Genomic DNA, 15,351 nt, shown 5'->3' with positions numbered 1-15,351 from the left:
AATGTAGGAGGGGAGAGGCCGAGGGATGAGAAGTAGAGGAAAGGTGGGAGTAAGGGAGGAAGATGTAGGAAAGGGAAGTCCCCCCCCCCCCCCCCCAGAGGCATTGTTGAGGGGATTTGTGTGAACTGTGGCAAGGTCTGGCTGAGCTGCTCAACTGGTCACAAGGCTAGAACTCACTCTCACACACACACACGCATGCACGCGCACGCACACACACACACACGGTCACACACGCATGCGCGCGCGCACGCAAGTACACACACACACACACACACACACACACACACACACACACACACACACACACACACACACACACACACACACACACATATGCGCATGAGCGCACCCTTTCTTGTCTCACACTCATGCACAGACAGACACACGTTCTCCATCAGAAACGCCCCCAAATGCATCCCCCCCTCTCTCTCTCACTCACACACACACTCAGTCGCACACAGATCCCCCCCCTCCCCTCCCCACACACACACATGCGCGCACTCACACACACAGTCACACACAAACACACACACACACACACACACACACACACACACACACACACACACACACACACACTCAAACAAAGGCACAGAGTTGAGTTGTCCGACAGCCAGGCAATGGTGTGGGAGTTCAAGGAGTCTTGGAGTCGTGGATGGCTGTTTTCGTGGATTTAATTGTGTGTTTTGCATGTTTTATGTGTGAGTGAGTGAGTGTGTGACTGTTATGCCGCCGTGCAGCGGGACAGAGTGGACATTCCTTTAGCCGCGTGGATCGGCCGTGGATTGTTTTGGACCCACGCAGCGCTGTCTGTCTGTCTGTCTGTCTGGAAGGCAGCACCATGGGATCCGTTATGTGTAAGTGTCTCTTTATCATGCACTGCTCATTTGTACAGCATGTAAAAGGACATATGTGCAGTATTTTCATGAATATAACATGTATGCTCATTTTAAGCAACTGCCGTTGTTTTACAGCTGTTATAGATTTGAGATGTTACGTTATATATTGAGTTAAGGCACTCTTACTTTTCCAGTACAGGACACTGGGATTCATAGAGCACACTTCATACAATGTAAACAAAAAAAAGGATAAAAAGTATATATACACACACATTACAAAACATGTAGTCCCCCCCCCCCCTCTCCCCCACACCTTTTGATCACCTTGAATGATGTAACAGCTTTCTTTATGTAATGTATATTTATATTGGTGCTGTTGTTGTGAGGATGATCAAATAAACTAAACTAAACTAAAACACATTCATATGCTATGAAACCCCCTAGTCTGCATGCCGACAGTGACAGCGTCGAAAAACTACAGTACGCGTACACTACAGTATGGGTTTCAACTAAGCAATCTACACAGCAATAATATAATTTGATAACACGTGTCATGTATAGGTGCAGGGCACTATAGGGACATCACGGGCACCTTGATGTCAAATTCAAAATGTTAAAAAAATAAACATATTTATTTGGAATGTTTTTAACTAAAGTATACATGATTAGAACATTTGACATTTAAGGTAAGGTCAAACATTTCTACATTTTCTACAAATTAGCTACAAATAAACCTCTATCTATATATCCAGTCATTTTGGGGCATAAACAAGAAGTTGAAGGATAAAATTAAGTATTATAATGCACCGTGCATGTTCACATCATATATGCTTTACATTACTTGCTATAACATGTATTACTATACAAAATATATATATCGTTTATTTTTTACATTTAGGACAAAAATATGTGCCCACCTATCCTGTATTTGTTTACAGTCTCCATAACAGTGTGTGGGCCATCTCTTTCATCACCTTCATTAGCTTCCTTTGTAGTCTACTCTGCTGGCATGAGTGGCATCATCAACATTCATTCTATCCTATTATATATAATACTGTCTGTGCTATTTGCATCTTTGTGTCGGAAGGAGGCTTTGGGTCACTGATAGCCCTGATGAAGTGTTGACAGCTAAAGCAGACAATATGAACAGAGAGCTGATTGTGTACCGTACGCACAATGCAGTCAAGCTTTCTGTCAAACAGGCCCAATTATTGTCTCGACTTTTTTATTGCGAGTTTGTTTGATTCAAATCTGTAACTCAGTGAATTTACTTATTTGTTCATGTGCACAAAAACGTCAAAATCTTATCGTATAATCTTAAAGGTATATTCAGTGATTTCACTCAAAAAACCTTAGGTTTCGTTTTTGGCTGTGGGACCCAGCCTTTCGTCCAATCAGGATAGAGAGTCAAAAACGAAACCTAAGGTTTTTTGACCCCCAGGGGTTAACTGGGGACAGGGAGGAACTCCTTATATGGCCAGCACACTCTATAGTAGGGAGGATTATCACAACAAAACAAAAAAATAAGTGATATTTGAATTAAGTGAAATCACTGAATATACCTTTAATATTATATATTACTGTTCATTGTTACTCCCCTTTATTTGTCGGTCGCTCACCTCTTCCATAATTTTATTTAATTGACTAAATTTAGACTGATTAACTCCGTAAGCCCTTTTTGATACTGTGTTGTTGTGCAACGGTGTTGTACAAAAATATAGAAAATTGACAATCTACTACAAGCTCACAACGCATTGATGCATTTGATGATTATTTTTATTAAACTAGGTTATTTTTTATAGTGGATTAAATCGATTAGTTTGATTAACTGTTGTGCCCCGTGCAGTATGTGGTAAATAAAGCCTTGATGAGGAGGGTCTGTTGTGTTTACATGCACACCATTCCATGTCAAGACCGACTAAAACATCTAATCCTGTTTACTGCTGGCTTTAATCGCTTTTATTACAGCGCAAAAGATGTTTATGAGAAGGACAAGGGGATGCATGCATATGAACAGCTGCGATCTATTATGCTGCTTTCATGTCAACACTCAGTATCGTGCCCGTATATTTTGTAGTAGTTACGGCGTCTGCCTCAGAAACCACATGTCTGTCTGCTGGTTTGACAAGGAATTTTGCCAGAGTGCAGTTTCCCGAGTTGCCATACTCAGCGTCCCTCTCAGGTTTACCACAGTCTCAATGTTGTTAATGAATTGATTCACTGCATCTACAATAGAAGGTGAATGAACTGCATGCTCTCCTTAGAAACAAACAACCAATATATTCCATCATTTTGCAGCATGAAAAAACAGAAACTAAAGTATATGAGACAAATCATGTCAATACAAAAAGTAATAATCTGTTGTCAAAGTGTAAATCAGAGTTTGGCAATTTAGTTTGAGCCTGCAGGCCATTCATTTTCTAAGTCATTTGATATCTAGATGTCTCACATCTTCAAAGAGAATCTAACCCCACCTGAAGAATGCTTTTATCCATGTTGAGAGGGAATATCAGGCATGCATGCATGTGTAGATATTGAATCGCTGGTGGGAAGTTATGGCCCATATGGGCCGCCTAGCTGTTACCACCGCTGCAAATACTTCAAATAGTTTGTGTCTGGCAAATGACAACAATGCACACCATACCATTACAAGCTCTCTCTGCTACTCATCACTAGTCTAAATGGTCAGCATTTCTATGGCGCCTTTATCCAGAGTGCCTTACAAAGTGTGTTAGGCTCACTACTCATCCACACACTGGCAGAAGTAAGGCAACCATGCAATGTAACACCCTCGTTGGAAGCAGAATAGGGTTTCAATGTCTTGCACTTTCACACAGATTTAAGTCGGGAAGATCAGGGATTGAACCAAACGGCCACTTTAACTGAGCCACAGCCGCATGTCTCCTTTGTTTTCTTTGTGTTTTCTTTTTTGACAAAGCTATAGGAGCAGTGGCAGCTAAAGTTTCTAATGAAGAACGGAGGGTTTTACCACATTTTTTCAGAAATTAGATACAGTTGACGGTGGTAAAATTAGCCACCTGAGGGACTCACTGAGACGGAGTCACTTGTTTGACACACAAGGGAGGGGGGGGGGGGTAAGTAGTCTAATAGGCTTGTTGTCTATACGTATACGTAGATAGATTATGACGGAGAGAGGACAGAGAGATATAGGTAATAGAGCCTATAGCTAGGCACCTTGCTGGCTCTGTAGGGACACATGCAAGAACAACTGCAAAGGAATGCCTGGAGGGGTAACAGCACAATGGGGTTGTGTGTGTGTGTGTGTGTGTGTGTGTGTCTGAAAGGCACGTTTCTGTGGGGAAAGTGAGGGGCACATGCAGACTTTCTTAGTGACCGGAACGGAATTCTGGAAGAGGACGTCCAAGAGCGAGACCGTGGACAGAGACGGATGGAGAAAGGGTCAGACAGATCAGAGACAGCTATAGGCCTGCATGGCAGACAGAGAAAGGAACACCTCTGAGAGACTGAGAGGCTGACATTCCTGCTGTCTGTTTGAATCTCTTCTTTCTGTCTGTTTGAATCTCTTCCAATCCCTGTGTCTGTCTGTCTGTCTGTCTACTGCATGTTTAGCCGTTTCTCTCTCTCCTGTTCAGTTGCTGCTGCGTAGAGCTGCACAGAGCTGTTGATGAGGTAGGAGATCAGGAAAGCAAGTCATACTTATATACTTCCAGCTAAATATATCAGTATTCTCAATATCAAAAGACAGATGGATGGAATGAATGCTTGGATGAAGCATGGACACTGGGTCGCTGCCTGTGACTCGTGACAGGATGGATTCTATGGGTGGGCCTCGGAATGGCACCCTTCCATCGTGCTGTCTCTATTGTGGGAAAGATGCACACGCAGCCTACTCAACCGTACGGACCTCACCTGCAGAGATGGAGTCCTACCACCACTTCCTCAGGGTGTGTCAGGAGGTGGAATCGGCTGCGGGGAGAAGAAGTATGTTGTTGTTGTGCCTCCGTGTCCCTCATTCAGAGCCACCTTTCCCAGCCTATAGTCATTTCCTCCTGTCTAGACCACCCTAGATAAATGACGTCCTTCTAGTTCTATACACCAAATAGCAAAAATAGCAAATTAGACACACGTGTGACCATGTGATCTCATTCTTACTGTAATTCAGCAACCGAGAAGTAATTTCTGCGAGAGAGAGAGAGAAGGAAAATAATCTATAGAGAAAGGGGAGGTGTTGAAGGTGAATATGAAGCACATTCACCATCTGTGTTGCTGTTAGTGAAGACCTCTTGAAACGAAATATAACCTAACTCACACAGCACATTTTATATAAGAGTGGCATAAACTGTTTTATATTAGATAGGAATGTGGACTTGAAGGAAATTATAGAGGGTATTCACATGCATTTAAAGTGAATGGAAAATTGAGTGGCAAAGTGAGTTTAACGTTGTTTAATGTAGTTTAATGCAATCCGATGGGCTGTCAAGGCCAGAAAGTCGTTCCCGCATTACGTCCGGGTATGATGATGATGTCACTTGCATTATACCCTCTATTGGAAACATACATCTTACATTCTTTTGAATGTATGCAAAGAATGAGTTAAGTTAATCTGTTAGCATTATGCTTATTTTGAACTAGAACTGCTGTAGTCCAGTTTAAAATACACATGATATACTGTAGCATCCAGTATAATGACAGAGAAACAATGGTGAGCGACGGCCAGTGCTGCGTTCTGTAATGTGGCCGACCTCGTCCTGCATGCGGTGCTGTTGCAGTGAATTGTTGTTGGTTCCTTCGGGGTTGCTGTCAAGTGGGAGGTCTTCATTGTCGGACAGTGCTGTTGAAGCGCAGCTGGAAGTGGAACACAGATCGTAGACACAGACTTTGATCGTGAAATGTAAACAGAGTGTGTATATGTGCTTGTTTTGTTTCCCTCTGGGATGTAACATAAACCTTTGCGTGAAGTGAAGTGGTGGTAACGGTAACAGTAGACAGACAGAGGGAGGACCATGACTTCCTACAGATGGTGGCCTTGTGGTTAGAGTGTCTGCCCTGAAACTGGGAGTTCGGGGGTTCGGCCGCGTCATACCAAAGACTGTAGAAAATGGGACCCAATGCCTCCCTGCTTGGCACTCAGCATCAATGGGTTGGATTGGGGGTCAAATCAACTACCCACTGCTTTCGTAGCCTATACTGGCTCAGCTGCCAATAGGGAGCCCCCACCGGGAGGATGTACAGTAGCACCAATGCTCTACTCGTCCCATTAAGCATTCCCCGCTGACAGGTGCTACCCAACCAGCTCGGGATTTAAACCACTCCAGAGCTAATTTCATAGTCTCATCACTATGTTTAGCAACATGTTTACTGTACTTTACCTACTACAGTATGCAAAATATTTGCCTGTATACAATTTACAATTTACAATTTAGGCATTTAGCAGACGCTCTTAATCCAGAGCGATTTACATTAAGCAAGAACAAAAAGCATGGGAATACATCACAAAAAAGCATTTATCATAAAACATGCGTAAGCTAAGAAAGTAACAGTGGAATATCTATATTATGAGACTATACATATAAACTATATATATATATATATACTACTATGCTATACATATGTACTATGGCGTGCTATGACTATATACAATGCAATTATAGTGCTGTCTACATAACATGCTATAAGTCTGTATCAGATGCTATCTAAGTCTACAGAAATGCTATCTAAGGGGGTAGGGTAAGTGCTATGGGCCATGATGGAGTCTGAAAAGGTGGGTTTTCAGACTACGGTGGAAGATTGGGAGTGATGCTGCAGTTCTGATTGTAATGGGAAGTGTTTGAAGTTTGGAGCCAGAAGGGAGAAGAGTTTGGGACGTGTGGAGCGTTGTCCCGGCATTTTTAGTGAGGGTACTTCCAGCTTCCCTGCATCCCTGTATACATTGTCTCTCCCTGCCTATATGCTCCCTTGCTGCATAAGAGTGATGGTGTCTGAACATGACCTACTCCAGAAGCTGTGGTGCATTCACATTCATTTACACATCTTTTTATAGCGTCTTTAGTGAGAATTAACAGCCTTGCAGACAGTGCTGGCAGAGGCAGACATACTGTATAAATGAAGTATGTTTTGTTTACTATGCTCAATCTGTCTCATGGCAATCTTGGAACCTTTGGGTCAAAATGTACTAATCCAAGACACATCAAAACCATTTTCCTAAAATGTGTCTATACAGTACACATTCACTGTGTTAGTGTGTGTACACATGTACTGGGAATGGGATAGGGCTATACCCAATTGTTTATGAGTTAGTTTGTGGAAATATCATAACCTGTTTATGCTGTTGTTTAAGAGACAACATACTGTAGACTGACCTTGTTGTCATTACTGCTGCATTCATGGGGCTACACAGGAGGCCAGAGGTGAGCTGAGGCCAAAGCTCAAGAGGAGTCTGGGTGGTTTTGTGGTCTTTGAACTGAATCAGCACCAGCTGTATATGTGCTGCAGCCCAGCTATAGTGCTCAACAATCACTGTTTAGAAGTGGCACAGATGTTACCCAGGCCAGAAAAAAACCCAAAACAGCCATTCTTGGCACGAGAAACTATACATTTCACTTTATACTAGGATGGCAATGTCGGTCAGCCGGTCTGATCCGGCCAAATCTTTGAACAGGTTATCAGCTACTGGCTGGCTGGCCTTAGTTTCCATGGAATTTGCTGTGTGCACCTTCATCATGCACGCCTCAGGACAAAATGTCCACTTGGAAGATATCTCAAAATGGAATGTGTGGATTTATATTATACATTCATCATCCCTGGAGGATGAACCCTTATCATGTTAGTGATGGCTTTTTTACTCTGTTGGTGTTGTTTATCAGTCATAGAAGAAGACATTATGGACTCCCAGTCCTTTCCATGATATTCATTGAAGTCAAAGAATTTTTTTTTGTCAATGGATTGGAATCAAATACAGTAGCTTTGTTGTATTCAGCTGTGTGAGTTCCAATGTTGACTGTCTGGTTCCAGCTGTGTCCAGATAAGAGATGAAATCTCCCCTGCGGCAGCGGGCACCAACATACCAGAAAGGGTGATAGAGAAGAGGGGAAAAAAAATACATCTTAAAATAGAAACTCTAACCATGTGTTCCAATATCAGAGGACAACTGCAGATTATCTTATATGAATGACAGGCGCTTTGTTCTGTTGTTCAAAGTGCATTGAGAGCACATTGATTGAATCATCAATCATCAATCATCAAATTGACAAACTATAAAATAGGGTTTATAAGCGGTACAGCATAATAGATAGATTAGATTAGATTAGATTCAATGAAAATGAAGGGTGTACAAAGAGTGCACTGACAGTTGCAGCCCTCATCACTGTGGTTTGAATGAAGCAGCTAGCATTCCCTGCCGTCCAATTAAAAGTTAAATACTTCTTGGAATTCCGCTCAGGAAAGCTGTGGAAGTGATTTGTGCCAGGCAGACTACCAGGTGTGTGTGTGTGTGTGTGTGTGTGTGTGTGTGTGTGTGTGTGTGTGTGTGTGTGTGTGTGTGTGTGTGTGTGTGTGTGTGTGTGTGTGTGTGTGTGTGTGTGTGAGGGTGTGTGTGTGTGTGTGTGTGTGTGTGTGTGTGTGTGTGTGTGTGTGTGTGTGTGTGCATTGGCATGGACAGGTGTGGCATTTGCATTTTCTTTACCACAGTGAATGCTACATTTGTGGTCTGGAGAGGGCAGTTGTTTTACAGACGGGTAAAAGGACAGGGGCTGAAGCCCCCTTTGATGTCTATGTGTGCACGTCCCTGGGTAACACAATATGACACTCATGCAAATATATGTTTTCTGTGAACCAATAGAATAACCAGACATGAGAAAGACTCAGCTGTGTAATTAGTAAAAAATCACACCTGTGTGAAGTGAGGGGCGCTATATTAACCCATTCTGACCTGAGATCAGATTCATACGAGTTTTCCACTGGACACACACTGGTCTGATTAACCCATTCTGACCTGAGATCAGATTAAAAAAATGTCAGTCGTTCTTCGATTTTTCAAAAAATAGCAGACCTACAAGCTCGTATCGCGCCACTCGGTGGCGCGATATGAGCTTGTAGATCTGCTATTTTTCAATAGCTAAAGCATAACATGATGCCAACACCAAAATGGGTGCCCGGTCAGAATGGGTTAAAGTCTAACTCATGTTGATTAGGTGATGTAATGGTGATGTAAAACAAACGGTGCCAACACAAACATTAAACTCCGTTAACAATAAAGAGACAATATGACGCAATGAGTTACAAAATGACGTAAGTTTTCCCTTCATTGTCAATGGCGTTTATTAAACAAACATTGAACTAAAGACAAACATTAAACCTGTGGCTAGCACCCCTCAAAAATCACACCTGTGTAGCTGTGAAGTGAGGGGCGCTCTTATCATCGTACATCATCATTACGTCAATTAGACACTATATAGAATGTCTAATTTGCTCAGACACTATGACATACAATTGTCATTGTCATTCATTGTCAATGGGAATGTAATGTTTGTGTAGTACAAAGTTGGTACACTAAACGCTGGATATAGGAGGGGCTAGCGCTGATGTTTGCATGATTCACTGCCAAATACGTCACGAGACATGAATGCAGTGTGTTGTTATTGTATAAAACGAAACCACTCTCAAGGTGTGCATGGTATTTATATCGGCCACATGACTTCTCATCTAATGTCATCATTTAGTGCCATAAACAAACACATTCAAAGTCCATATAGAGTTGGCTTGCAGAGGATTTTTGTTAAACGTGCTCTAAACAAACATTAAAAGTCCATAGACTTGGCTGCCATATGATGTAATTTCAAAAGCCTTATGCTAGCGCCCCTCAGAGCAAAACATTATAATACTGTAAATATACATGGGGCAATAGTGGATCTCCTGGCTTACACTACTGGCTGCATGTGTACTGTACTACATTCTATAGGGAGTTTTTCTTGGTAAAGGATAATACGTCACTGTAATCTGCTTGGGTCTGCAGTCTGCACATGCCTTTGTTAACCCCTATGACTACAGTGGTCAAGCCTGTGCATGTTTAGGTTCATACTAACAAAGGTTACGTACTGTATACTATGCACACAACCTCTGTGGAAGGATAATAATTATAGAGACGAGTGTTTGTGTGTGTGTGTGTGTGTGTGTGTGTGTGTGTGTGTGAGTGTGCGTGTGTGAGAGTATTACAGTATTTAGCATTTCTGTGTTTTTTAGGAGACATTATGGTTGTCAAGTCCATGCCTGTCACACGGGGCATGAAGTGATAATGACAATGATGTTGGTCGTGAAGGTGTGTGTGAGTGCGTGTGTGTGTGTGTGTGTGTGTGTGTGTGTGTGTGTGTGTGTGTGCACGTGTGTGTTGGGCCCTGTTATCAGCGGTTGAATGTTCCTGTCGATACACATCCTCTGATTGTCCTCTCTCTCTCACTGACGCCTTCTTCCTGAGAACCAATAGGAAGCCCCCTTCCCCTGTACCGCATGAGGACGACTACCCAAAAATAACACAAGCTGTTTACAGTGTGTGTGTGTGTGTGAGGGTGTGTGTGTGTGTGTGTGTGTGTGCGTGCGTGTGTGCGTGTGCGTGTGCGTGTGTGTGTGTGTGTGTGTGTGTGTGTGCGTGCGTGCGTGCGTGCGTGCGTGTGTGTGTGTGTGTGTGTGTGTGTGTGTGCGTGCGTGCGTGCGTGCGTGTGTGTGTGTGCGTGTTCGTGTGTGCACTCTATGGTCTAGGGTGCTGATATCACTGTTGGCGCAGGTCATAGGATCTTCAGACCTCAGTGTTTTACAATCACATGTACCCACCAAACAGAACAGCACTGTGGACCTATTGATAGTAAGGAGAGGCTTTGCCCCACCGGCACTGTTACAGAGAATGTTCTTGTAAGTGAATTTGTTCCACTAGTAATTATTTGGGCAAATTGGGCTAAAAACATCTAACTTGTCAATTTGATATTTTAAGATGTCCGGGATTTCAAACTGCTGCACACAGTGTTGCTTTTCCAGTAATAGTTTTCTATTCTTGTGTGCTCTTGAATAAAATGTTTCAGAAGATGTCTTGGTAATGGTATAGTACTATAGTTAGAAAAGAAAAGAAAAGGGCCATCACACCCTCGCTAATGCCTAAACTAATCGATTTAATAACTTTTATTCAAATAAATAAATCCCTATTTTGGGCATGTCATTATATGTCAAAACAAAACTATCAAAAAGTGTATCTTTGAAAAACAAATAAAAGGTCCCGCACACTGTCAGACACCAAAATGTTGCTCTTTATGAGGTCAACGTTTCGGTCGATTAGACCTTCATCAGAGGCTATAGGGAGACTCAGACACCAGGGAAGAGGAGGTCTAGATGGCTGCTGCCTGCAGTATAGAGGGAACGGAGACTCAGACACCAGGGAAGAGGAGGTTTAGATGGCTGCTGCCTGCAGTATAGAGCCAAGGGAGACTCAGACACCAGGGAAGAGGAGGTTTAGATGTCTGCTGCCTGCAGTATAGAGCCAAGGGAGACTCAGACACCAGGGAAGAGGAGGTTTAGATGGCTGCTGCCTGCAGTATAGAGCCAAGGGAGACTCAGACACCAGGGAAGAGGAGGTCTAGATGGCTGCTGCCTGCAGTATAGAGGGAAGGGAGACTCAGACACCAGGGAAGAGGAGGTCTAGATGGCTGCTGCCAGCAGTATAGAGCCAAGGGAGACTCAGACACCAGGGAAGAGGAGGTCTAGATGGCTGCTGCCAGCAGTATAGAGCCAAGGGAGACTCAGACACCGGGGAAGAGATACCAGAAAGTTAATACCCCCTGTGAGGAGCTTTTCACAAAATGCAGGCCAATATCTTGTTTTGTATCTACAAAAGTATTCTGTTGTTAAACTGGTACACTGGACACTACACACACACACACACACACACACACACACACACACACACACACGCACACACACATGTAAAATCATATCCTGTTACCCAGGACCAGATATGATCTGCTAAGCATGCAAGCAAGCCATTTTAGCCTATAAGCTTATAGTTCCCATGGTAATATAACTATTCTGTTTATTCATACCCATATGAGTGTTCTTTGGCAGGACACAGGTATGTATAAACAAGTGAGTTCTGAGTAAGGGATTAGGAACTATTATCCTGAACATCATAGAGTGAACACGTTGATTTAAATTCACTTGCCAGTTTGTAACACTTTTCCAAGCAAAACCTGGTCCATTTATATAGATATATGGTGATCATAACCTGTTTTATGGACTCATTTCATGGGCAACAGAGTCCATATAGTTGCTACAACTAGAGGCTAGAGCTAGCCCAAAGACCCCGCCCACTCTCTTAGTGGACTGCATCTCTTAGAAAGCTACAGTCTGATAATCAGGCTAGGCTAAAGCCCAACCGATGCTACATTTCTATTGGGTCCGATCATGCTGATCCCGATTTTAGACTTACTGTATATGGGCTCTATTTTCGTCACCGCTAAACCTCTTATCCCTAAACTTCTTTGGTTTTTTTTTTTACTATTTTGCTAAACATTTTTGAATAGTTAAAATGGCCAGTCTACAAGCTCACAACGTGTCAATGTAGATTGTCTAGTAGAAGTTTAGGGATAAGGGGTTTAGCGGTGACAAAAATGGAGCCCTTAGACTCCACTTTGTTGATATTTGGGATAGTGTGTCAAACAACAACCACAAAAATAGAAAATGTAAAAGTAACCGATCTAGGGCGCCCGCTGGCCTGGTGGTCCACATATAGGCTTTGGCCCGTCGCATGTTCGAATCCCGTTCGTGACGACCTTTGCTGCATGTCTCTCCCCTTCTCTCTCTCCCTTATTTCTGTCTATCTTCACTAAGAACCTCTCTTGTTACTAGGACATTGTTGACGGTGTGTGACTTGTCCAACCATTCAATGCATATTGTCTATGTATAAATGCACCACGTCTCTGTGTGTACAGTACATATACTGTACGTCTGTAGTCCACATAACTCAAGATCCGTTCGCCCCGCCGACTTCAGATTTTGACACACACGTTCCACACCACCAAACAAAGACATAATAACTGTGGGGGTTCCAAGTATAGGCCAGTGCCCACAATGGGCACCACTGACTCTAGTTAGAATAATTACATTTAAACTGAGGTGAATTATTTACACCTGCCAAATACCTGTCTGTGTGCTTGTGTGCAATGTGCATCCATGTGTGTATGAATGTGACAACGGTATAAACTGCCGCTGACCTGCCAAGCATTTAAACTTTAACCCACAACACCGGCATGGCAGAGAGAGCAAGGCATTGCATTCTGTCTATGAAACACGCACAGATATCACAGGTAGAGACAGATGAAAAAAAATGTTCTGCTTATAGCGGAAAATCTGACAGGATGAGAAATCCACATGCTCGCCCGGCCCTGCAGGTTACTGAACCTTTAGCCCATTGTTCAGTGAGCCATGCACGATGGATTATAGCGTACTGTATGTCTGTACTGTACTGATGTTATTTTTTACCATGACTGACTCAGAGAACTACAGAAATGAACACCTGCGTCAATAAGATCATATCTGCACAAAAGCCCTCTGCATTACTTTGATTTGTTTGATTAGCGACGCCTGCTTTTTTAACATGGCTTGACTATTTGGGCTAATAAATATAATAATAATTGTAGTAATTTGACACTCACTTGGGCACAAACTATTAAACTAGAAATATATTTTTCAATGGTATAGTGGATGGAGGGAAAGGATTTTTGTCTAACCAAGAAACGGCAACCAAGAAACGGCAATTTGAAAATAGCAGATCTATAAGCTCTATAAGCTCACAATGCGTCACGTTGCGACCAGGGGGGCAGTCAGCCAGATATTTCGTGAAGCCTCATTTGAAATCGGTAGTTCATATAATGGCCTGTTGTGGCGCTGGACTGGACCCAAAAAGCCCCATAGCTCCATAGAGGCCCATGTATTTTGGCCCAACTTCACCTAGACTGTATTACCTTAATAAACATGGTCATGAATACTTTCTTCTTCCAGTCACTAGTTTAAAGTCTCATTTCTAATGTCATAATATTCTTTTTGGAAAATTATGGTCCCATTAATTAAAAAAATGACCATAAAGAAAAAAAAACATCGCGTATGTTCTGAGGGGCGTGGCTACCGTTACAGTCTATGATCGGGATTCCCCTCCCACTCGAGTCAAAATAAAAACCAACGGAGAAGAAGGGGGGAAGTCCCGCCTCGTTGTCTGGGCAGCCAATGACCAGCTGGTACAAAACGGAGCCAGCCAATGGCCAGCTGGTACCAAAAGATGGCGACTTACATCAGGAATTAGCATATCATTACAGGCTTCATTTTACGTTCATGTTAGACCCGGGGAACGCTTTGTCCATATTTTTTACAGTCTATGGTTGCGACACATTGTGAGCTTGTAGATCTGCTATTTTCAATTGATTTAGTACACATTCTGCAATTGCATTTGTATTTGTATTTATGTATTCAGCACAGTATAAAAACAACACAGTGAACATATAAATATGAGAAGGGTAAGGTGCTAGGCTGAGGCAAAAAAGCCCAAGGGGCTTATACGAGGCCTCTACCTATATAGATTATAATGAAACATTGTACATGAGATATAGAATATGAGTACACAGACACAAGCACACAGACAGGTATTTGGCAGGTGTAAATAATTCACCTCAGTTTAAATGTAATTATTCTAACTAGAGTCAGTGGTGCCCATTGGGGCGGCGGTGGCTCAGGGGTAGAGTGCCTGGATGGTAACCGTAAGGTTGCCAGTTCGAACCCGGGCTCCCCCAGAGTTACTGTCGAAGTGTCCTTGAGCAAGACACTGAACCCCTAATTGCTCCCGATGTGCTAGTTGGTGCCTTGCATGGTTTCCGCTGCCATCGGTGTATGAATGGGTGTGTGAATGGGTGAATGTAATGCACAATCTCTGTAAAGCGCCTTGGATAAAGGCGCTATATAAATTCACCATTTACCATTTACCATTTACCATTGTGGGCACTGGCCTATACTTGGAACCCCCACAGTTATTATGTCTTTGTTTGGTGGTGTGGAACGTGTGTGTCAGAATCTGAAGTCGGCGGGGCGAACGGATCTTGAGTTATGTGGACTACAGACGTACAGTATACGTACTGTACACACAGAGACGTGTTGCATTTATACATAGACAATATGCATTGAAATATGGTTGGACAAGTCACTCACCGTCAACAATGTCCTAGTAACAAGAGAGGTTCTTAGTGAAGATAGACAGAAACTAGAACTGCACTCTGTCGAGTGCATACTTGCTTGTTGCACACTAGTAGGCCATAAATGGCCAACTAGTGCGCAAGCAGAGCGCGTAAGTACTTTCGACCGCTACAAACTGTCAACCAATTACATATACATATACTATGTATATGTATATGTAATTTGTCCGTCCCAGCCAACCCGCCACTTTTTATGCGTATGCACCGTCCCAGCAAATTGTGCCTGATACGGCAGTGGTGCCAGATTACATACATGT

At 42.8% G+C, this 15,351-nt stretch overlaps 1 protein-coding gene across 1 annotated transcript in view; it reads left to right on the top strand.

Annotated features, from left to right (window-relative positions):
• Positions 1 to 612: 612 nt before the first annotated feature.
• mcf2l2 (MCF.2 cell line derived transforming sequence-like 2) overlaps positions 613 to 15,351 on the top strand; it is a gene marked incomplete at its 3' end in the record, with an annotated part of 133,596 nt that continues 118,857 nt past the window's right edge. The window contains exon 1 of the mRNA XM_083767695.1: positions 613 to 857. Within this exon, the coding sequence (XP_083623821.1) occupies positions 842 to 857 (16 nt within the window). The 5' untranslated portion in view covers positions 613 to 841. The remainder of the gene's footprint in view (positions 858 to 15,351) is intronic.

The sequence above is a fragment of the Protomyctophum parallelum genome (genome assembly GCF_964188405.1).
Source record: "Protomyctophum parallelum genome assembly, chromosome: 6".
In the NCBI taxonomy this organism is placed as follows: Eukaryota; Metazoa; Chordata; class Actinopteri; order Myctophiformes; family Myctophidae; genus Protomyctophum; species Protomyctophum parallelum.
Note: the sequence above shows the minus strand (reverse complement) of the source record. Positions and strands in the feature narration are given on the sequence as shown.